At 39.6% G+C, this 23,926-nt stretch overlaps 1 protein-coding gene across 1 annotated transcript; it reads left to right on the top strand.

The window, feature by feature from the left end:
• Nucleotides 1-1,887: 1,887 nt before the first annotated feature.
• apln (apelin) lies at nt 1,888-23,191 on the top strand. The gene is made up of 3 exons (XM_079892602.1): nt 1,888-2,355; nt 14,575-14,747; nt 19,117-23,191. The coding sequence occupies exons 1-2, from the start codon at nt 2,289-2,291 to the stop codon at nt 14,739-14,741; spliced, it is 234 nt and encodes a 77-aa protein (XP_079748728.1). The 5' UTR covers nt 1,888-2,288; the 3' UTR covers nt 14,742-14,747; nt 19,117-23,191.
• The last annotated feature ends 735 nt before the right edge of the window (nt 23,192-23,926 follow it).

The following is a 23,926-nucleotide window of genomic DNA, read 5'->3' on the forward strand; positions in this document are numbered from 1 at the left end:
TGAGGACACACATTCTTCACTATTAATAAAACGGTAAATCAGGAAGGGTTTCGGATGATGAATGGGATTGGCACGTAAAATGCATGGCATTCCTTTACTCTTAAAGCATTTCCTGTAAACATCCAAGTACTTCCTGTGAGGTCAGATATGCCAGGTGCATCAGTTATGAACATGTCTAACAACCAATAAGGAAAAATTTGCAGCTCTGAATTTAAAATGGAAGAAGCAGAAACTTAAATGCCCATATGCAAGGTACTTAAAACACCCAAAGAGGATTAAAGGTAATTTGGTGCAATTTTGGGGAGACTTTAAAACCTTTATAAGTCACAAATGCTCTTATGTATCTTTCTTGAGAGCATTACAACATGCCATTCATACTCTACTGGAAATTACAGTTTAGTTGCATTTTGCAAATTAATATAAATTAAGTGTGTTAACTGTTGCATTAATCCTCTCACGAAAACAACTAAATCGAGTCAAGCATGTTTTAGCAGATACCAGCCATACCAAAAAGCTGGACAGTGTTCTTCAACAAATTATCTCCAAGCTAAAATTAGGTCGGTGGAGGATAAGCACCTTCAGACTTTGCATTGGACAGTACCAGACGAGAGGATTACTTCACAAAGAGTGAAGGCTTCAAGTGGACCATGCTAAAATGGAAGGTGCTCCTGTTGTAAGGTCTGAAGAGGGTGCTACGGACATGCTTGCCTGGGATGGATGACCACAGAAAACAATGGCACATGGAGCCACGTTCCCAGAAATCAGAATATAAATGAGCAAAATTCAGGTTATGAATGCTCAGTGACTCAAGCAGACACTTAATTTGTTTAGTATACTTACTGAATGGGTGTCAGTGGAATTTAGACTACTGCTTCTTTAGTCCCTTGGAAACGAAAATGCCATTTAACATTAGGCACGAGGCAATAATTGTTTTATGAAAATATTTTTTAACACAAAGTATTTTGAATCATTATATTTAGTCTTGAAAGACAGAATGACGCACTGAGCTAGTGTACTAAGTAATGAGAAGATATTTTTGTAACAAAACCATATGGTAGGCATCTTGATTAGAACAATACTGACAACAATACAGTACATAAAACTGCCACAGTTTCTTGGCTTCTAGCAACACTTGTATTTAATTCTCTTAGTGACTTGATTATGGGAAAGTTCATTTAGGCATTGAAAATGAAGAGGGTGGGTCATAAACAGTTTAAATTGAGCTAGATTAATGTTACCAAAGTTTGTAAATACAAATACAAATGAAAACAAATATTTAAAAGCAAAAAACATGAAATTACAATATACATCAACTTTACATCCATATAATTGATGGAAAATATATATTAAAACGTTTGACTGTTTTAAGGCTTTTTTATATCACTCACCATTCAGCATGAGAAATGAAACCCTTCCTGTTTATTGGACGATAGAAAATTCATGCAGTACCAAATGTACCTCCGCTCAGATTTTCATCAAACCTTTTGTTCTTGCAGAGAATGGAAATCTATACACAGAGCAAAACAAATGACTCAGAATCAGCAAATCAAACAAAACAACAGAGGACCTGATAAGTCTTTCTCTGGCACACACAAAATGAAAAAAAAAGAAAAGAAAAAAAGTGCCACCAAGGATATGGAAGTGAACTGTGTTGGTCTGTTCAACTCATCTACCTATATATGAGGAGATGTTTGAGAGAAGAAAACCATCTTTACTTCATGTGATGTTGTTTACGGACACGCACAACTTAAACAATTCTGAGAAGGGTATCTGTTTGACTAATATCATAGAGCTACCCTCTTCCTCTTCCTCTCTCTCTTTCTCTCTCTCTCTCTCAGTGGGAGGGTTAATACCGAGGCGGAGGAAGCCCCCTTTTCCGTGACCCCCAGAGTCAGGGATACATAAGCAACACGAGGGACTTGGGCTCCTAATTCAAGGCAAACCGCCCTGATAGAAACAGACTCTTTTTACACTCATTCTACTGGACTTCCAATTCACAAAAGGGAAATTTGCACATTACGGCAGGATAACTCAGACAGAAACCTGCTCTAAATCTCAGCGGCGCTGTCACACACTTGCACACAGATATACAAACACACTCACAGCCACACACGCACGCAGCCGCGCACACACACACATAGACACACGCGCGCTCCGAAGAGCAAACAGTCTCTCTCCCTTTCTCTCTCACTCTCGCTCACCCACTCTCCTCTCCCTCCCATCCACACACACACACCACTACAGTATATCAGCTAGCGACTGGCAGGGAAACGGAGGGGAGAGCAGAAATGAATGTGAAGATCTTGACGCTGGTGATTGTGCTGGTGGTTTCTCTGCTGTGTTCAGCCAGTGCTGGTAAGTACGGAGCGTGACGGCTGTTGCCTCCTCGTGTTTATCTTTTTCTCTCTGCTGTTAGCCTTGGGAACGGGAATGGGCAGCTGTAGTTGATCAGTTACCCAGCATGGTTAGCCTTCTGGGGCTGGGGAGAGGAGGAAAACGGCACCTGGCTGCGCGCTGTACTGCACTGCAGAGGTTTGGCTTGTTATTGTGCCCATTTAATGAAGTTAATTGTGCCATTGGTGGATTACTTGCTGACTTTACCATGACATATGTAGGAAAATAACAGCGATGATGATGATGATGATTCTTCCTGGTGTCATGTAACGCTTGGCTTTCTAGGATTATGTACTCCTGGATGCCGTAAATGTAAGGTGTTTTTCTATACGGTACTGTGGTGCATCTAATGAGGTGTTAAAAACAGCAGATGGTTGTTTAATTTGGATTTCACAAGGAAAACGCTGATATGCTCTTGGCACTTACGGTTCCTGTAGATGTTTAAAGGTGGATTTGATCCATGTCTTTTGGGCTGTGCCACATCATTGATGGATTCTCAGTCTCTCTGGGCTGAAGCTACATAGATCAGAGTTATTGTGCTTAACCTCCATATGATTTATTCCAAAAACAATCTGCTATTGTGCTGTTATGTAATTCTTGCTCAAACACCATGTTATTTTTCATCTACCTCCACAATAAAACCTTTTATCAAAGATGACATGCAAGTCTTAAAGCTGTGAGCTCGAGTCAGGTGACTGGTGGCCACCCTGCAGATGTGATGCAGGTAACAGGGTTGTGTTAAAAAACAACTGTGGCCCTTGTGTAAACGCTCACATCTCTCTAAAGTCCAACTGCTGGGAAGCATGTGTGTTTGAGAGTGTGTGCATGTTGAAGGGTGCTGGGTAGTGGCTACTTGCCGTATCAAACGGCCCCTTACGCCCTGCGTTTCCACACACGTTTGTTACAAAGATGCTGCTATTTTGGTCTCTGCACGAGTAAATGGGAAGCAATTACCTTGCATTACGGTCAGTGTCGTTTTTCACTCTGCCTGCATGTGTGTGGAGCCTGAGCCTGATCCTCAGAAGGACAGGCTACTAACGTGTGATCCAGGTCAGACTGCCTTGTTTGCGCTATTAGTATAGTATTATCTCCATCATGAGATGGGGGTGAGGGAGCCGCGGGGAGCCGGAGCTGCGCGCTGTCGCGGGAAGGTGTTGGAAGCGACTCTGTGTGTAGGCAGCGGGTGTGAAGCCTTTCATCTTCAGACAAACGCTTTTCCAGTACACTGGGAGTTTGCTGGAAATTGCCATCCGTCTCAACTGTACAATGGGGATGATCTGCGCACTGCTTTCTCTGAGGTTGAAAGAGGGTGGGGACGCAGAGAAGTCATGGTGCAACAGGCGACAGCGGCTTCGCCATCCGCAGGCATTGAGCGTCACCCAGCAGAACGGCTGCGGCCCTGCTAATCTCGTTTGCGCATACCTCAATCTGCTCTTCTTGTAATGGGCTTCCCCCTCAAGAATGGGCAAATCTTGAGCGCATTGAGCCACTCATAATTCATCCTGAAAGCAATCTGTCTTCCACTCTCAAGTCTGGTATGTAAACACTTCATATTGTGGAAACAGTTCAGCCACTCTGGGTTGTCAGTCCGAGTCCGGTATCGACGCCTCATCTTTCAAAGTCACGGAAGCGCGGGATAAATCCTTTCAAAAATACAGTCTCGAGAGCAAACACGCACACACTTACACGCACAGAAGTCCTGAGATGGTGTAATTTTAGCTGCTTGGTTTGTCCTCTTCATCCAGGTGATGGTGTGGAGATCAGATCTCGGGCATTATCTGTTTGAAATCAGCTCTTTGGAAAAGGGCGATTTCATGCGAGCTGTCAACAACGCTATTATTCGGTATTAAACTTTGAAGTAGCATTGGAGATCGTGCGTGGGCTTGTCCTGGGTCAGTGCGAGACCCCTACAAAACAAATATAAAGCTCATTAGGAAGTCTTCAGCCACACAATGTATATTTTTAGAAGAAATGAGGGGAAAGAGCACTATATTTTGTGAAATAACACCAGTGGCCATGTGCTAAAAGCATGCAGGAAGCATTAAATCATAATTCCATGAGTTCACTTAATGTGAAGGAGGTGTTTGAGGTTACGCACTTGATTATAGTGGCCATGGAAAGAACACAAACAGGCAAACTTTTCCAGATGTCCAGCGATAACATGATAATAGTGTCAAAGCAGCATGAAGGAGCTGAGCACTACAGAAAGGTCATCACATTATTATGAAGAATCATTCAGTGGTGCTTTGAGGCGTGATGGATTTTTGGCAGAGTCCCTATCTCTTTCACAAGCATGCATATGCACACACATACGTGCACATGCTCACAGACAGAGGGTCAGTGACTCAGATCTATTTTATGAGTAACCTGGATATCCTCTATGGCCTAACTGTAAGGTCTGCAGTGTGATTTGTCAGAGATATGCAAATAAACTATAAAGAAGAGTCTAATGTGACGTACCAGTTTGAAAATATAAAATAATAACATCATTTACTCACCCTCCTGTCATTCCCAACTCATGTAATTTTCTTCCGATTCTGACTACAAATGAAAATGTTAGGTAGTGTTTTCCCAATGCAATGACAATGCTGTCAAACAAACAAAACAAAAATGAACACAAAACTATTATCATAATAGTAATCCATATGACTTGTACGTTGAATTTCAAGTGTTCTGAGACCTTTATATACTTCACTTTGAAAAAAGACTAATGTATGTCATAATTGGAATATGTGCATATGTACAATATGCGCAAATGCACCATGTTTATTATGAACAAACATTAATGAGCTGTGGTGAAGAAGACTATCAGTGAATATCAAATTTATTACATTTAAGTTAATTTCATATGGCATTAGTAGACTTCTATAACTCACAATTCATATGGACCTTTTTTTTATATCTCTATAGTGTCTTTAGTTTTTGGAGCTTAGAGCAAAGGAAAAGAGCAGTGTGTATACTTCATGTAGCTCAAATAGTTGAGTATGGTGCTAGCAATGCCAATGTCATGGGTTTGATTCCCAGGGAATGCAGGAACTGATAAAATGTTTACCTTGAATTAAATGCAAGACGTTTTGGATAAAAGTGTCTGCCAGATGCATAAATGTACGTTTTTCATGAAATAAAGAAAATCAAACAAGTTTGGAATGGCATGAAGGTGATATATTGCCTGAACAATTACTACTTTATATTAATGCCCATTCAAACAGATCAAGCAAAGGGTCATTTGCAGTCTCTGAAAACTTGTTGCACCATTTTATAAATACTTCATAAATATCTGCTTGGAGCTGTGGAAGTGGTTATTTTTCCGGCAGAGCAGAACCAATAAAACAGTGCCCTTTATAAAATAACAGTACATTTTCTGAGCTCTATTATAACTCATGTGGTAAAGACATAGGGTAACCTTTGAGAAAAGCTCCCCAGTTGCAGTACGGTGGATGTCTTGACATGTATGATTGCTATAGGAAAGCATAATGCAATTCAGAGCACTCTGAATATATCAGATCACCTCCACCATCAGACTTAAACAGATGCAGAGGAGAAATCCTGAAGGGTGCTGATGGAGGAGAAAGAAAAGAAAAAAGCGATTATACAGGCTTCTGATGTGGTGAGGAACACAGCCGCTAAAATATTAAAAGGTCTTTAAAACTTCACAGCTGGTGGTCTTCCCGAATTTGCAGGTGGACAAATGCGGGGAATATAAAGGGCCCTGTGCCAAAATTGCTTCAAATGGATGCTTGCTCACTGCTCTCTCTCAGAATCACACTTCTGCATCTGGCTAGCTACACGCCTCCTGTACCCACAAGCAAGATGACAAACCATTAGCTAGGCCCCTTCCTCTAAACATCAGAAAACATATCCCCTCAACACCCCCAAAATCTCCCTCTCTTTCCCCAACTTTTTAATTAAAGCCAGATATATCGAACGCCTAGCTGCGTCCACAGGGGCCCGATATTAACCTGATTTATTGCTCCCTTTTCAAATATTAAGCATTACGTTTATTGTGGTTGCTGATCAGATACGATCAGAGTGGACATTTTTATGAACAGCAAGGCAAAATGCTGTATAAATATTTCAAGTCGAGGAATAAATGTGCTTTAATTATTTTCATGCTCAATTTGAAGAGCAAGGAATGAAAAACACATTTGCAGCCCGGTTTTGTTCGCAGCTAACGGCAGAAAAATAGCACATTGTTGTTTGTGCTTCTATTGTGAGCTTTCCCAGATTATTTCAGAAGTATATCACATCAAACCATTAGCCTGATTTAAGGCTTCTGCTGTGGGTACTTCACTAAATCTGTTCAGAACCACAGAGCCGAGGTTCTTATTGCTCTGAGCAGTATGGATGTGAGAAACTGACTGGATTGTTTATGAGAAGTGTTCAAGAGTTTTTGGAACACTTTACTGATTCCCCCACTGGGACTACCCATAATTCCAAGCCTCAAGGTACAAGATGTGTGTTATGCCTTCAATTTTATTGCACTAAATCTTATACCGCCAATAAAAACTCAAGCCTCAATGTATTCTCTAATCTCTTTGATAGAGGGCAATGCACATTAAATGTAAATTAAGTGTACATTTATTGCTTATGAAGCTAAAACCAATTCTGATAAGTATATTGAATGTCATCCAATTTGTTGTAAAGACACGGCAGCTGATAGGAAATAGTTTTTAAAATGTCCAGAAGGAACATTTCAAAACTGAAAGATATTATGTGTCAAAGCAAATCTTATCATGCTATATAAATTCCCGTCTTTCAGCTTTCATTATAGAACAAATGAGGTATATGCATGATAGTTTATATCATGTCTTATATCCCAAAGGAAACAAAAAGCATACTAGAGAAAAACATCATGTTGAATGAATAAGTCTTGTTTGTTAAACTAGCATGCAATTGGAACCGGATTCTGTAAATACATATACAATTCAGACAGAGAGTTTACTCAAAGATTGTGAAGCTTTACATTTAATCTTATTCTGGTTAAACACTGTGGTTAATATACCAACATACATAAACAAAAAAAGGTAAATGAACTGTCAGTAATTAAATATGGCCTGTAACTTGACACACAACGTTACTGTGAGAACCAGGGCAAATTTTCTTAAACAAAAACACTCCATCACACAACACAAGCAGCCATTCACATCTGAGCTGTTAATCATGCTTCATCAGTCCATTCTCATCCATATGACACATATGTGTCTTTTCATGACTGATTGTTTAGTGTGATCTCAGCTGGAAATATCCCAGCATGCACCGGTTGACACTCCTTTCAGTAGCTAGGCACTGGGCCCAAAGCAGGAGAATTGGAGCTATACCATCACACGTCCACTTTAAAGACAGTATGCATGCGGGCTCACAGCTCACAGCACAATAGTAAGGGGTGGATGTGGTTCATTACCGATTAGAGAGCCCTTGGAAAAAGACTGCCGGAGCATCCCGTAGCTAAGAGCCAGCACTTTCTTGACGATTACCAACATGCTGAGTTTGAGCCCATCACTGCTGACGAGAATATTCGGGTCTCGATCGCCCTTGCTGCCCGCCTCGGAGGTAAATCCTCTTTGAGACGGCATGCTGTTTTACCCTGGAAGCCAATTCAGAAGAAATCGCACTTAAGATGCTTTGCATGATCGGCTCTCTTGATTTTCTTGTACTTAAACGTCCAACCTGCAGTAACCTCTACCCAGTGATTCACCCCTACCAGTCTGAAGTGCTGGTGCAAGAGCTTGAGCAAGTCTTAATCAGCCTTCTCCCCTTTTTTGCCGTCTTTTCTCTTTCTCTCAACACATCATTAGCAGTCAAGGCAGCAGCCGTAGCGCTTTGAACCTGCAGCTCTCTGATCATTCGGAACCGGGCCATTTCTAACCACATTATTATAGCTTAGCGCTAATTTGGGTCATGTGTAGTTTGCTTGCAAGGCTGCACACCATCTGAGGGTGTCAGAAACGATCAGAGAAAAGAGCAGTGACAAGAAGCTTCAGCCACTTTTATCAGAGCGCTGCTCTTATTTTCAGTAATGGAGCTCAAAGTGGAGGTGTGGGAAAGTCTGTGAACTTTTCATGCGATTTTGTTCCTCTGCGGAGTTGCAGAACACAATGCACGCCTTCATTTTCTCCTGCAAGCCGCGTGCTACCACAGCAGCACAATGCTGCATATCAAACAGCCCCCGATGTGATGAAATACAACGACTGGCCTGGGAAAGGGTTAAGCAATCTTACTGCCTACCTCCATCTATTAATGGACCTGTGCTGAAATTTGTAAACTGGGAAACCTGATCCATTCCAGCTGACAATGTCATTCTCTTGCTCCTCAGTGAGTGCCTTTCACAGCGGCTGCCATGGAAACGTGGTTTGAGAGCACGTTAGAGACTGGTACCAGTTTATGCCAAGGCCCTGTACTACTGGTAGGCATGCGATAAGCAGAGTCGCGACTCCAGGCTTCAAAAGGCCAGGCTGCTGATTTAAGACGCCGCTCGGGGAGTCTTACTGGCTTCTTTAACATCATTTCCATATCAGAAGTAGTATATTTAGAGACATAATAGCACACTGTTAGGAAATTTAGTGTAACAGGGTCTTATTTATGAGCTTGGCAAGTGATTCATACTGGGGTTTCATGCTAATTAACGTGTCTCATTCTAAGCATAATGCTCATGATCAAGTGTGACTAGCTAAAGGATAGTCTTAGCGGGCATCAAATTGTCATGCCTGCGTGTGTGGCGGAGAAAAAAAGCAGCTAAGTGTGGAGCTCTCTCTCTCTTATTTCATTGAATGAATGTCCTCTGAGACACTGGGGATCACGCCTCTGACGTCACACACCGTCAGCCATGGTTACACCCCCATGGGACTCCACGCCTCTTCTCGCACATATGCAAGGCAAAACAAAGTACCAACAGTCATTCACAAAATGCTTTTGGAAATTATTTGGCCTCACACAACACAGCATAAACGCAGCACCTTTCTGTGTGTAATTTCATACATAAGCTAATTAATGTGTTTTTACATTCAGAAATAAGCTAATTATAAAAAAGATAATAGAAGAAGAATTTAAATCATTTGTTTTTTTCTTTGGTTTCACTGAAACATAGACAGATATGCATACAAGATGTGCATGCATTGAGTAAGCCACCAGGACAAAGAACTGGCTAATTGGGCTAACAGAGAAAAAAATCTGACCAGCCTGATCTCATTAGTATTTATAGGTATTTGTACGTCATGTTTGCACATATATTATTGTATGTTTGGCGATTTCTGTAAATATTAACAAACATCTAAAGTATTCTAAATGTATTTACATATACAGTACACAGCTTAAAATCAAATTAAAAAACTTTATATTATAAATACATTTATACAGACACATTTGACATTTAAAAAAAAAAAAATATTTTGAATATCATATTTCACTGATTAAAAACAATAAAATCTACTTATTACTTACATGAATTCAATATTCTATTAACCTAAAAAATAAATAATATTTACGTTTCACTGTTTTCACTGTATGCATGCCTTCTAAAACCACACTTTATCTAGCAATACCCCTATAAATCACAGTTCATACATGACCTTACACATTGTCTGCTTATTAAGTTTAAGATGCATGTAAGCACACTCAATTTCATCTAAAGGCCTGTTAACTTTTTACATTTGAAGTACAGTATGAACAGGATCTGTTTAGACATGCTCTAATTCTTTAGATAGAGCCACACACAAAACCTCATTAGCTTCAGGCGGCTATTAAAAACAAAAGATAAGAAAATACACAAACCTCCATAACATTTTGTGTCACCTTTGACTTATGATGTGGCTGCGTTGCCGGTATCCATTATGCATGTTTGTGGAGACGCCCTTACAAGAGCTGTTATGACTGCAGTCTCAAGCTGTGGAGAGAGTGAAAGGCTGGATGTCAGACAAACACCTAGGCACCGTTGCATCCATGTCTCCACAATAAATAGATGGGGTACGTCAAGCAGAATATTCTGTAAGCAATGACAAACAAATCAATACTCCTATAAAACGTTGTGCAAACAAACTAACCAAGCAAGACGGTTTTGATTTGCATAGACAGAGAAATTATATTACACATTGATTGGTCGTTGAATTTGGTTGATTTAAGATGGGAGGTGGTGGAGGTGCTAGAAGGGCAAATGTATAAGCAGAGATAATGCATGTAGTACAACCAGCCATAAATAAGTGTTGCCCTCTCCTCACCTGGTTCTGCTTTGCGTGTAAGTAGATCTAATCTCTCACTTCCTGGAGTAGTGAGTAAAAGATTAGATCCATCTGGTGCCCCGAGTTTAAAAGGTCTTCCGCTTAGCCTAAACTTTATATCTATTGGAAGCCTCTGCTCTTTATTCTTCATGTTGTGTGTTTGCACTGGGAGTGTATTGTAAATTTAGGCCAGTCAGAGAAATTCGGTGAACTATTCATCAGATTGAGCTCGGCCCTTTATAAACGTTGCCTAGCCTGGGCCTCTCTCTCCCTGTCAGGAAAGTGCTGGGTGATGGATAACTCTCTCGGCTAAGAGGCAGCCCTGGGATTTACAGGGACACACTATCAGACACAAGGTGTCCAGCGGAGGCGAGGCACGGCGAGGCAGTCGTGTTAAAAAGTCAACATAATGGATGAACCTAAGGAGTGTGGTACTAGAGGATGAGATGGCAACGATCTGGCTATTTATCATTAGCCTGGAAGAATCTGACCAATCTGAACACTTCCTGTCAAGCCACCATCTCCGTGTGAGCAAGCTGTGGTGACTTCAGCATTTTAGTGCCAGAATTCTCATTTTTTTTAAACTTGATCGAACACCTCACAAAATGAAAATTTCAGCATAGGCTTGTAAAAAAGCGCCTCTGCCTAAAACTTCAAAAACATAACTATACAATTCACTGCTAAAATGGCATGGTTAGTTTAGGAAATGCGTTTTTATCTCACATATGCTTTTGCTCAGACTGTCAGTTACAGTAGGTTTAGGGCAGGGTTTAATGTAGGTGGTACATTATTTTAAAATTGTGAATATGTGCCGCAATACGTACAACAACCAAAATACCAGTAATATAATTACGTGCAACATTCAGAGAAACTGTTTTTTTCATCAATGGGGTCCAAATCAACACTGGACCTCAATTAATTTCATTGTGTGGACAAAAAATAAATAAATAAACTGAGACAGGTCTTTCTTGTGGTCCTCAGAAAATTAAGTGATACAAATTTGAAACGAGGATGAGTAAATGATTACAGATTTTTTCATTTTTGGATGAACTTTCACTTTAAGAGTTTGCCGTCTTTAGATAAGACTGCTGGTATCGTGAGAAGCATCAAGTGGAATATTACTTCCTCCTGACTTGCTTGTTATTAGGTGGTGAACCTGGAAGAAATTATGTTGGTGAGAAGGAGGCCTACTATCAGCGCCATCAGATCTAATGCAATAAGGGGGCTAGAGTGTTTTCATCCCTGAGTGGGTCTGGTAAACAAGCAGCAAGTTAGAGGAAGATCCCATCAGCATATGCCATCTATTATAGTATATCCACGGTTATTGCTCCTGTCACTTTGTATTCGCCACGAAGCGTGGAAAGATACGACCCGCAGAGTCACACAAGGAGCTATGCAGATTAAGAAGAAGCCAAGAGTCGTAAAACAGACAATGGAGTGATTCTGAGTGCTTAAAATAGACCTCCCTCTTCATCAATCCAATGCATGTCTTGAGTTGATTCATAAATGCTGTTCTTATCACAACCAGGGATTATTTTTAGCAATTCTTCTTGTTTGCGGCCTGTGATGACAATTTTCTGAGCGATTTGCTCCCCTCAAAGCTAAGCGGGCAGCAAACGCTGCCTGTCAGATGGTGATGGCAGGAAACATCTAAATTGTATCATTATGGAGAGGTTTATGACAGACGCTGATAGTAGAGCTGCGGTGATGTGCTGCGTTCAGCTCAGCCAGGTGTAATTACAGCCACTTCTGCCTGCCTGGCCAAAAAACATTGTGTTTTTGCCCCCCACATTTCAAGACTATTCCTCACGCTGTAGAGAACAATATACTGGGTTGAGTGATTATGCTACTGAAAAAGCAAAAAGACTTCTGGCCTCTCACAGCTGATCCTAAGTGTTTTAAAGGACCAATCAGGTGGGGAAAATTTCTGATCACATGGAGACTTTTTAAATGCTAAACCCCTCAGATTAGAAATAAATGACTTGAATGCAGACAGAATGTGTAAACTTGCTTCATTCATTTGTGGAGAAATAACAGGAGGTTAATGCTCAGATTAGCAGGCCTGGTGGATAGATGGGTTTTAGCATGGTTTCCTTTTTCCATGAGATGTTGAAGTATGCAATGAAGTCTTTCTGTGGGGCAAATGAATTAGTCCACTGTTCGTCGAATCAGTCCGCTGTGAATGTGTAATGTGTCAGCTAAAGGCGATTAGTTTGTAAATGTAATTTGAGCTGTCAGGAATTTAAAAATATAGTTTGAGGATATTTAACTCATAAGCAGACTTACAGGCGACGTGTTTGGCCTCACGTCGTCCAGTCACTACATGTACTAACCGTCAAAGATTTAAGTAATTTCAAGGCTGTATGATTACCAACTCAAATCGTATGGCGTTAGCTGCTTGATCCTCTCTGTGAAAAAAAACCAGACTGTTATAAAGAAAAAATAGCTGTAAGCTATTAGTTATTAATTTACGTTTTCCAGCTGAAAAATCCATATTAAGCTAATAGATGTGTTTTGTAACATGTTTGCTGGTTTCTACCAGGTCCAAGCAGGTTTCTAGCTTCTCCAAGCTTTTTTTTTTACATCCAAGATGGTCAACCAGCTGTTCGAAGTTGGTCTATCAGCCTGGACCAGCTAAAAAAGCTAGAAACCGGCTACCATGTTCCAAAACAAGAATATGTCTATAGGATCTAAAATTGAGTTCATTCTTACAATTACTTTTTTGTTTAATTTACAAGAATTGTTTGTGCTATGATATTTAAAAAAAATAAAAATGCTCCCTGTTGTCTTCTTAATTTAGGTTGTCTGTCACTCCCCAGGGAGATGTTAGGAATGTCTTGACCCAACGAGAATAATCTCATTCAAGTTCTTGCTGGGAAAGGTTAATGGGATTCTCTGTTTACTCTGTAGGATAGGCATTTGTTGAGCTCTCACTGAAAGATTCCTTTTTTAAGACATTTCTGGCGGCGGTTTTTGAATGTATTGGAGTTAAAGACAAACACAGACAAAAAAGGCAGAAAGACGTATGCATAAAGGGGAGATGAATTTGGAAGAACGGGGTGAATTATCTTCATGAGCTTCAGCGGAAAGAGGATAGTATGGCATGTGTATACTATGGAATGAAGGATTGGAGAGCCTGAAATGGGAAACATAACTGATGATTGACCAAGTGCGTTTTCCCATTCATCCCCTTCAATAATGTAGAAAAAAAAAAACGGGACTCATTGATTCTTGCTTCTGTCATTAGGAAGACTAGGAACTTTCCATGTAAAGACATCCAATACCTATGATGAACTCAAACAAAACACCCTTAGAAAGCCAATTCAGGACTTGAATGGGAGATCACTAACATCAGATAGTGCTGCACAGATCAAGGTCTCCCCAAAACCTCCCAGAATGTTTGCTCTCCCCGGAGGACTTGTTTGATTTTTCTAAAGAGGTTAGAGGTTAGAGACGCACTGATGTGGATCAAGCTGTGGATATGAGACGGGTTTAAAGGATCTACTCGCACTTATTGAGAGATGACTGGAAACATCTGAGCACACTGACAAGCGAGCAGCGTAGTGCACATAGACGCACAGACAAATATGTGTTCAGGACAAGCGTCTGTCCATTGTTCTTGAGACAGATACTCTTCACATGATGTGAGAAGTTCAAAGATTTGCAAGTAAACAGTGTCTGTGATAGTGCTGAGGGACTTTCTGGTGGACGTTTTTGCAGCAATAAACTATGCTAATAAATTTTAAAGGTGAAATATGTAATATGTAACTCTGGCTCAGCCAATGTTGTGATTTTGGGGCTTGGCTAAGTCTTTATCCAACCACTGGAAATTTTTTTGTTTGAAGACATTGTTTTTTGCAATTCAGTTTAACCAAAGTGGCCAAGATACTTTGAAAATAGACAAGTGCATTGTCCATTTTATCATTTTATGTTGGGTTTCAGAATTCACATGTACCTTTTCTGTCCGCAGGTCCAATGGCCTCCACCGAGCATAGCAAAGAGCTGGAGGAGGTGGGCAGCATGAGGACTCCTTTACGGCAGAATACTGCTCGAGCCGGCCGGAGCCAAAGACCCTCTGGCTGGAGGAGGAGACGCCCTCGACCCCGTCTCTCCCATAAGGGGCCCATGCCATTTTAGAGCAAGGTCAGTTTGACATTACTGTACCAATGCAATAGCCTGAAAGCAACAATAAGCAAAGAACAGAATATGAGTAACCAATAAGAGGGGAAAAAACAATCTAATTTTCATCTATAAATGGAGCAGTTCTGGATAGGCCTTGAGGGAAGCACCTGTTTCAATCATCGAGTGCATACTGAGGAAGGTTGGAAATGCAGGAGAATAACATGAAAAAAGGGAGACTGTGATTGACAGAAACCTGCTCGCTCATTCACTTCTTTCATGAATTATAGATTACTGCTGGCACAGAAAAACTGCATGTCTTTATGAGATTACTGGACTTTAGACTGCCAGCTTCTGTGGTCCCAATCTTCTCCAGCAGATCTACAAAACCCATTGAGAGTGGAACATAATACAATGTAAATGTTGTATTTAATCTGAGTCAACATGTTTCCGTTATCCTAATAATGCCAATTAAATTCCCTATCCAAAGATAATACTCCAGATTCTCGTCTGAACCGCTACAGCTAGTTTTTCCACATAAAAAGGATATTTAACTTAACGTCTAGATAAACAATTCCTCCGGCAACATTTTTTTTTACGTTTAATAAAAGTTTTTTTCTCTTCTTACAAAGAGAAATTTTCAGTGATGCAGCACCAAAGCCTATATTTTAATGTGGCCTTCATTAAGGAAACATTCAAGTTACAACGTCAATAAATAAAAGAGAACTGTATCTGACAGATGTTATCAGCACTTTTATGTTTTATTACTTGCAGGCTTCGTGCTGAAATACTGGCCCACAGTTTTTCCCGAAAACTGAGTGGTTTTTATTAATAAAAAAAGATTCAAATTTTTTTTTGTGGATGGCAGAGAGATATTCAAGAACTCATTCACAGCTTTTTTACATAGTCCATAGAGTAAGATGACTAAACAGGGTACAATGACCCCACAGGAGTTCACAATACAAGCCTGCAGAGTCTTGCCATAAATTAACTTTATATAGGGACAGAGTCTACGGAGAAGGACAAGTCAGCTCTTTATGGCAAAGTTAATCGTCTTTAAAAGCTGAGAGATGAAGGCAATAAAAATTGAGAAATCCCAAATCCTCCTATAGCAAATTAAAAAAAGTTCAATTTGGTAAACAATTACTATTCATTTGCTTCATCAATCTAAAAGAAAAAAATCGAAATGTCTAAATGACACAAAGAGCAAGGCCTATGTATGTACTCCCATCCCGACCAATAAAATGCACAGATTATTTGAGTGATTTAGGCAGTCGATGCTTGTTTTGATCTCCAGAATACTGGCAGCACAATGAGGGGAACTGCAGGAAGTTGTGTAGCTCCATTAAATGGAACGGCTCAGTGACTCACAATGTAGAGTCCACAAACAGCACTTCAACCCCAAACAAGACGAAGATTTCTCTTTCATTCGGCTCCTTCTTCAGCTCCCTTCATGCCGTACTAGGGTTCAAAGTTCACGTCTTTTAGCACATTCACCCACATTCCTTTGGGCCTGCTTTGGTGGACCAGTTCATTTGAGGCGACTAATGTGCCAATCAATCCTGCGGTACCAAACCCAAAAATTCTTCTCCTAATCCACTCACAGTTCATTATATCCACAATGTAACACATTTACATTAATATTAATTTCCTTGACAGACATTTTATCGCTAAAGCGAACATGTTGTGATAATTACTGTATGACACAGTACAGTAAATCAGTCCATGGCCCAGATGGGACTCCCACTAAAGTGTTTGACCTGCATCTGGCTTGTGTACAACATCTCACATTTTGTGCAGTGTGAGAAATGTAGCCTCACACTTCATCATCTATGGCTAAAACGGGGCACAGACTGACCGGGGCAATTAACTCTCCTCAAGGGCTGATAACAGACAGAGAACCACCGAATAAGGCCACAGTGGAGGCACTTGAAAGGCCTTTTCTCTTTTTCATTATGCAGCACCACCGTGCTTGCAGATGAGAAGGATGTCAGAGAAGGAAATCATTGCTTGAGTAGAATTGAGAACTTAAGTTAACACCAAGGGGATGTCTTGGAATTAGACTGACTTGTACGAATAAGTGTTTTTTTTTTTTTTTCATTCTCCTTTAAGGAATATTCACAGTTCAAAGTTAAGCTCAATCAACAGCATTTCAATGTTAATTCGATCAACAACATGACAATGTTGATTACCATAAAATAAATAAAAGGAAAAAAAGTAAATGGAAATAAATGGGGCCAATTTCTGCAGAATTATAATGCAAAAATATCAAGCTACTACATTCATAAAAGCACTTGTATTAATTTATCTTTTAAAACTTGTGTATTATTTTAGCTATAAAGTTGTTCTCGTTGTTGATTTCCTTTTTCACACAAAAATCTTGTTAACATTCATATTGTTTAATCTTGTGGCTGTACTATTGAGAGTATTTTAGCATTTACAGATTGGCTCCATTCACTGCAATTGTAAATGCCTCACTATAATCCAAATGTTTTTTTGTTTGTTTTTTAAGAAAAGGAGAGGGAAGTTAAAAATAAATGTTGTGGTAAATCAACATTATGCCACAAGAGTTGTTGATTGAGCTTAACTTGCCTGACACTCTGAATATTCCTTTAAGCAAGCAATTTTGCGTTCAAAAGACGTCTAATAGCCGTCCAAACACAGCCCTGACGTATAGGCTAAAACAAGGCAAAATCTGGCTACGCATAGAACATGTCAAAGAAATGAAACCAAACGGCTTGTTATCACCGTTGACTTTGCTTACATGATGGAATATCATACATCTCGCAAGTTATTTTGGCAAAAAACGACATTCGACCAAATTCGAGGTTATTTTGGCTAGAAGTGGGTTACTCATAACCAGACTATAACGGGTCTATAGTTAACCTAGACGGTGAAATGACGGCTATTGCTTGCTGGGGTCTAACTAAACAACACATTGGACAGGGCTTCTTCATTGTGAATGCTCTGGGAAGTAAATGGAAAAGGAGGTTAAAAGCTCAGCTGAAGATTATGAGAACTGAAGGTTGTGGTAATAGAACACAAGCAACACAAGAATGAATAACCCGTTACAAGATCCAGATGCCACAACATATAAGAGGAACAACACATGTTGAGAGACCTCCTCTTCAAAGACTTCCTAGCACAAAGGCATTGCACTGCAGAGAGCTAGACATTGAAAATCGGCCTCAATAAGTACCAAGGGGCACACTGGATGATTAGAAAACAACTGCCTGACACAGCGTTTCTCTTTTAAAATGCACGCAGCTCGCTGTTGTTGGTATTTTCTGACAATCAGCATGATGTCATAGAGCATCACAAACGTGATGAGTCACAAACAAAACATGGTTCAGATAAGAATCACTGTACATTATTCAAACACAGAACTATGCAGGTGTAACACAGAAAGTAAAATGATGGTTCTTATCGCTCAATGGGCACTGTTGTACTGGAAGAATAAAGCTCATTGGCAGCTACAATTATCTGAAATCACTGTGAAGTCATGAACCAACACTAAAAGATGACCTCACTGATTTACATAGATTCCTAGCTCAAAGTGAAAAACAGGAACACAATTTTAGTGTTACAGTCCAGATGCATGAATTTGATCAATTTATAAAAGGCAGAATCCTAATCATCATGGAATGTCATACGTGACAGACTTGACTCTGCCATTCATTTCAGTGGTTTGGCATAATAATTTTGTTAATCTAAATAATGATATAGCTTAAAGCGATGGTCCACCCAAAAATTCTGTCATCATTTACTCACCCTCATGTCATTCCAAACCTGCATGACTTTCTTTGTTTAGTGGAACATAAAAGAAGACAGTCAAAATATCTTCTTTTGTGTTTTGCAGAAGAAAGAAATGCATTCAGGTTTGGAACGACATGAGGGTGAGTAAATGATGTCTTCAATAAGCTTAAAAATACATACTGTTGGACAAATAAATATAGAGTAAACTAACAATTTGACTTGCACTAAACTGTTTTTATTGATACCTTTGAATACAGAATGAAACATTTCACTCGTCTCATCTACCATCTTGTTTTTTTTACTGAGTTCGTCCAAATGCGTTATGCAGCTGCCTTCGCACATTTTCCTAAAACAACGTATCTTGTAGTTAGTTCACCTAATAACAAATTCTGTCATCACTTACCCACCCTTAAGCCATTCCAATCCTGTATGCATGTCTTTCTTGATGATCCATACTGCATACTGAAATAACTAGTTTGATGTTTTTTGAGTAACCTTTAGGATATTTAAAGACTTGCTCTAACGGTTCTTTTTTTGGCTGTGTCATACATTCGGTACCCACTACCTGTGGCAATTAGTAAAAGTACAGAAACCCCTGAATTGTACCTTATTCATGTCTCTTTTCTTTTGTCCACAGGCACAGCTTAGAGTGCCCTCCCCCTTGGTTCTGATTTCTATGCTCTTCCTTTGCCTTGGGGGGCCTTGCAACAAGGGGCCTTTGCTAGCCCAGCCTGAAGAGTGATGTCCATAGCACCTGCTGGTTCTTCAAGCAACTCTTCTTCTGTCCACAAAAAACCAGGACAAGCCACTCACCCTCAGCTCTACGAAGAATTGTGGGCCGGGAACGGGGGTGGGGGGGTATTGAGCCCGAGCTATCAGATTCTGTCTCTCTCTGTCTGTCTCTCTCCTCCTGTGGTTTTTTCTCATTTGCTTTCTAGAGCCCTTTCATGGCCACACTTTGCATGATGTGTGAGCAGTGGGGAGCCTGGTCCAAACAGTTATAGTCCGAAAAGCATTTCTTCTCCGAGGTGTGCTAGTCCCATTCTCTCCAGCGTGAAGGTGACCACGGCGCTTTTTCATATTGCTACTTGTTGGCAACTCTTGGCTTATAAACTGTGTTTATGAGGGAAGAAAGTGGTAGGGAAACTAAAATAAGGCACAACTAACAGCTCAGGCCCATTATGGCCAAGTCAGCAACATTAATCTTTCACATTTGGCACAATTTTTATCATCTGCCTGCAACAAAAAATGGACAGTTAGCTTAATAATATCATGAGTGCATTTACATGAAAACCACTCACAAAAAAAATAACTTTCTAGATGCCTGACAATGCAAGAAAACATGTTTAAATGAGATAAACTGTTTAAATCGAGTTTTGGCACCAAAATGTTAACACACACACGCGTGCACAATAAGTATGCACCTCCAGAAAGCAGATTGTGCATGTAAATGCATTCAATGTAGGTTCATTTATAACTAACTCTAAAATATTAAATGAATATAATTCATTGGCACATCCATGTAAAACAGCTTGATTGCATCTCATTGTGCTGTCCAACGGTCATTACACTTCATCCTACCAATGAGCCTAAGAGTTGTCAGTCATCCGAAGCTTAAGGATAAAGCCACAGTGTCTCATTATCAAAATCACACTCCACTTCCATGAGCGTGAGATCATCGGTCCTGAGCCCTCTTCTCCTCCCCCATGACACACGCTGCTTTACAGCAGAGATACATGACTGTTAACTGGCCAGGGTGATCTGCTTCATACGGCGGATCATCTCTCCTTTTAATGAAGTGCCAAATAGCAAATCTACTCCACAGTGCTGCCCGGAGAAGAAAAGTAAACATGTTACCTCTTATCTTAGGGGAAGCATAACATCTAACCACATGTATGCATTTTGCCATTTGTTTGAACATCCAATGTAAAGGCAATGGTAGCATGGTTTGAAGACATTAGACCAAAAAGAGAAAAAGAAAATTCCATACAGATCTGATGATTTAGCCTGATTGTCCCCTTGACCAGATTCTTTGAATGACAGAACTCTATGCCTTTATTTGACATCATACTGGAAATGATTTCTTGTTTAGTCCTCATTCTTTTGGTGTTATTTTTGTTATATTTCAATTAATTTCTCAGGGTGCTGTGACAGAAGCCTGTATGGTCTATATTACATGCATTTATTTAAGAAATACACATTATTTGTATCTGCACCATTTAGCTTCATGCTTATGTATCCACCACTTTAGCTACATATTCAGACTAAGTTTTTACAAGCCATTATTGTTCTCTCCCCAGTGGGAGCAGTTGCCTTTTGAGTTTGAGCCTCTTTAGCACAGACGGCTGTGACGGTTATTAAACCCCATTGCTAATCGGTTTTAGATTGGAATCGCTAAAATCTCTTTCAAGTCTGATAGCGCTCACAAGTCAAATTGGCATAGAATGACCACACTACCTTAGCGTTCGACTGATTAATGATGTAATAATCTATAAATAGGAACAATCCTTGGCTTGGGCATCTTCAAACTTTCATAACTTTCAGTCAGACACAAATTATGAGGCTGAGATTAGAGGCTTTTATGACACTGTTAGCTACACTCATTAATTAGACAACACAGCAAGTAATTGCAAATTAGCATTTGAGTCCCTCCCCCGATTTCCTGTTCACCGTTTGTCTGTGGATATGGAAACAGAAAGCCGCCGCGTATATCCGCAAACACAGCCTCGCGGCAAAATCAGATCTTCATAAGAGAGTGCCTAAAAACCACAGCGGTAAAACACCCAGCCGAGCTCACCTCGATTAAAAATGTATCGAATCTTAGGGCACTGTGAATACTAATAATTCCAGTCACGCCATGATTATTTTATACCCTCTCAGACAGAGATGTGGATTTCATTAACGCTTTCTCAGAACGATAGTGCTCCCGAGAGCTCTGCTTCATGGATCAGTAGGTCAGAAAGCAGAGAAGATCTAAGTTTGGGCGGCTGAGTTGCCGTACACTCCGTCTGAAGAGTCTGTTAGAGGTGCAGAGTAATGCCTGTATCCACACTGTTGTTCATGAATGTATCTTCACCATCCTCACCAGACCTGAGCTGCCCATCCAGGGAGGGCCATCGAGCAGTGTTTCAGTTCAGTTCAAGCCTTGAATCTTGAAAAACTAGCCCGTCACTGCTACTTACGACAACCGACCCCCCTTCCCACCGATGGTGATGGTTATCTGTTTCATCAAACATCCAAAGACAAATATGACAAAATCCAAAGCTCGCTATAGCAGAGACCCCTATCAATCACTTGGCTTTCCTCCAACAGTTCTCTGTACGGACATGCAAGGCTGCACTTTTGCAATTCCATTATGCTGCTGGAAAATTAAATCCTGAAAACAAGTCTTTTGGCATGTAATGGTTTTCCAGTGTCTTGTGACAATTTAATTGACTGATTCTTGTCTAGCTGGTTGTCCAAAGCTTACTTTTCGATAGAGTTTGGAAAGCTGTATTTTATTTTTGTGTGTAAGGTCGTAAAAAAAAAAAAAAAAAAAAGTGTAGAAAAAGTAGTCTGCTGCAAAACATGTCGTGGACACAAAAAAGCTTTCTCACCCTCCTCCGTAGTCGAACTCGGTCCATCGTCTCCGTCAGAACATCAGGTTAATGGAGCTTGCGGCAACAAGAGTACAAGCACGTCCAGACTCAATACTGAAATGGCAAACACATGCATTATACTTACAGAGCACAAATCATTTTGTACAAATGTTTTGTTTTTCTTTAAAGAGCTCACATGAGAAACTCATTCCTAACATGTGTTTCTGCCCAATTTGGCTTCATCTAGTCCTATGCACTTGTATGCACGTTCCACTTGATCATTCGGAGGTCTTTTGTTTGAGTACAGACTTTTGCATGGGAGAAAGGTATTCAGAAGGTATTTGTATGTTGAAAACAGAGCTGTGGAAAGTGAAATAATTTAGAGAGGAAGGATAAAAGCCCCGAAAACAATACAAAACTCCTCTTTACCATTGTGATGCATTGGTTTTGCCAAGACATTCATTAGGGCAAACTGCTCTGCTTTCATATATTTTCTCACAAGAGAAAATAGCCATTTGGCCGCTTGTTTTCAATTAGCTTGTCACGGTGCATGTAAAATGTGGCGACCAGATCAAGTAACAATTCACAAATGTCCACCAACTGGTTGGGATGCTAAGAATGATCTGATTATTCTGTTACTTCCAATAAGATTTCACACCCATAAAGAGCTCTAACCTCTATCCAAAACATGCATCCATACACATGGCCTGTTTGTTCAGCACACTCATCCATTTCAAATCTCAAAATCTGTAGTCAGGTCTGGCATTTCAACAGTATTAGTGGGCCATGTGAAAAGCAGCGTAACGGCAAGGTATTATTCCTCCTCTTTATTCCTGTTGGAGGTGTGTGCTCATCAAACTCACCTGGCCAAATGTACAGTCCCTGTCTCTGTTTTGATGTTGACCTGGGCAAAAACAAATGAATAAATAAATGAATTAAACAAGTGTATCAGAAATGGTTGAAATACTGTGTACATATTTGAACTTTTGGTTTCTAATTTATAAAAGATAAGCTTTAGCTCTTGGAGTACTTATTTTATTTTTTTTCCTTTCATGCGTAGCTTTGTGTTTTTATTTTCTATTTCTGTAAAGTGTGTAAATATATCTTTATGATAATAAGTAATATTAAAAATCTTATTTTAAGAAACAAGTGTGAGTTTGTTCTTTTTATAAAGATGTTACAGAAAATATTAGTCATTCATAATCATTTTCACAATTTAAGACAAAAATACAAAGAGAATTTTTTTTTCTTCCACATGATATTAATACATGACAAGCTGAACTAGCATTGTCCAGTTAATAATGACAGTTTAACCACAGGTCACTTTAGAAATCTTGATTGGTCAGACTTACTCTAAGGGACAGTTCATCTAAAAATGAAAATTCTGTCATAATTTTCTAATCTTTTCCACGAAAAAAAAAAAAAAAAAAAATCACACGTAGCACGCTAACTTTCTTCTATGGGACACAAAAGAAGATATTCTGGTAACACTTTATAATAAGTATACAGTGATAAAGTACTTACAAATTATAGTTAATTCATATATTGTAGTCTCTACATTGTTAATACATTAATAGGTATTACACACACACACACACTTTTCTACTGTATACTTATATTATATATTATAAAGTGTTAGCCATAGTTTCTTTTTTTAAAGAACACAATACTAATGCAGTTAATATCCAATAAATGTTGGTTTAAAGCACTTAATGACATTTTCCGTGACCTAATCTAAAGTGAGTGACTATTTATGCTTAATACGTTTTTAAAGCATTAAAAAAACGTTATCTAACTCTTTACATATGATTTAATTAAACAATAATTATTGTGTTAATTAGTGACAATAAAAAACTCTGTATATAGATT

This window comes from Squalius cephalus, assembly GCF_949319135.1.
Source record: "Squalius cephalus genome assembly, chromosome: 14".
Classification (NCBI taxonomy): Eukaryota; Metazoa; Chordata; class Actinopteri; order Cypriniformes; family Leuciscidae; genus Squalius; species Squalius cephalus.

Excerpts from the sequence above, each read along its gene's own strand:
- apln (XM_079892602.1), top strand. The coding sequence starts at position 2,289 with ATGAATGTGAAGATCTTGACGCTGGTGATTGTGCTGGTGGTTTCTCTG. Across the intron at positions 2,356-14,574 it reads GCTGTGTTCAGCCAGTGCTG|GTCCAATGGCCTCCACCGAG; the intron begins GTAAGTACGGAG and ends TTCTGTCCGCAG.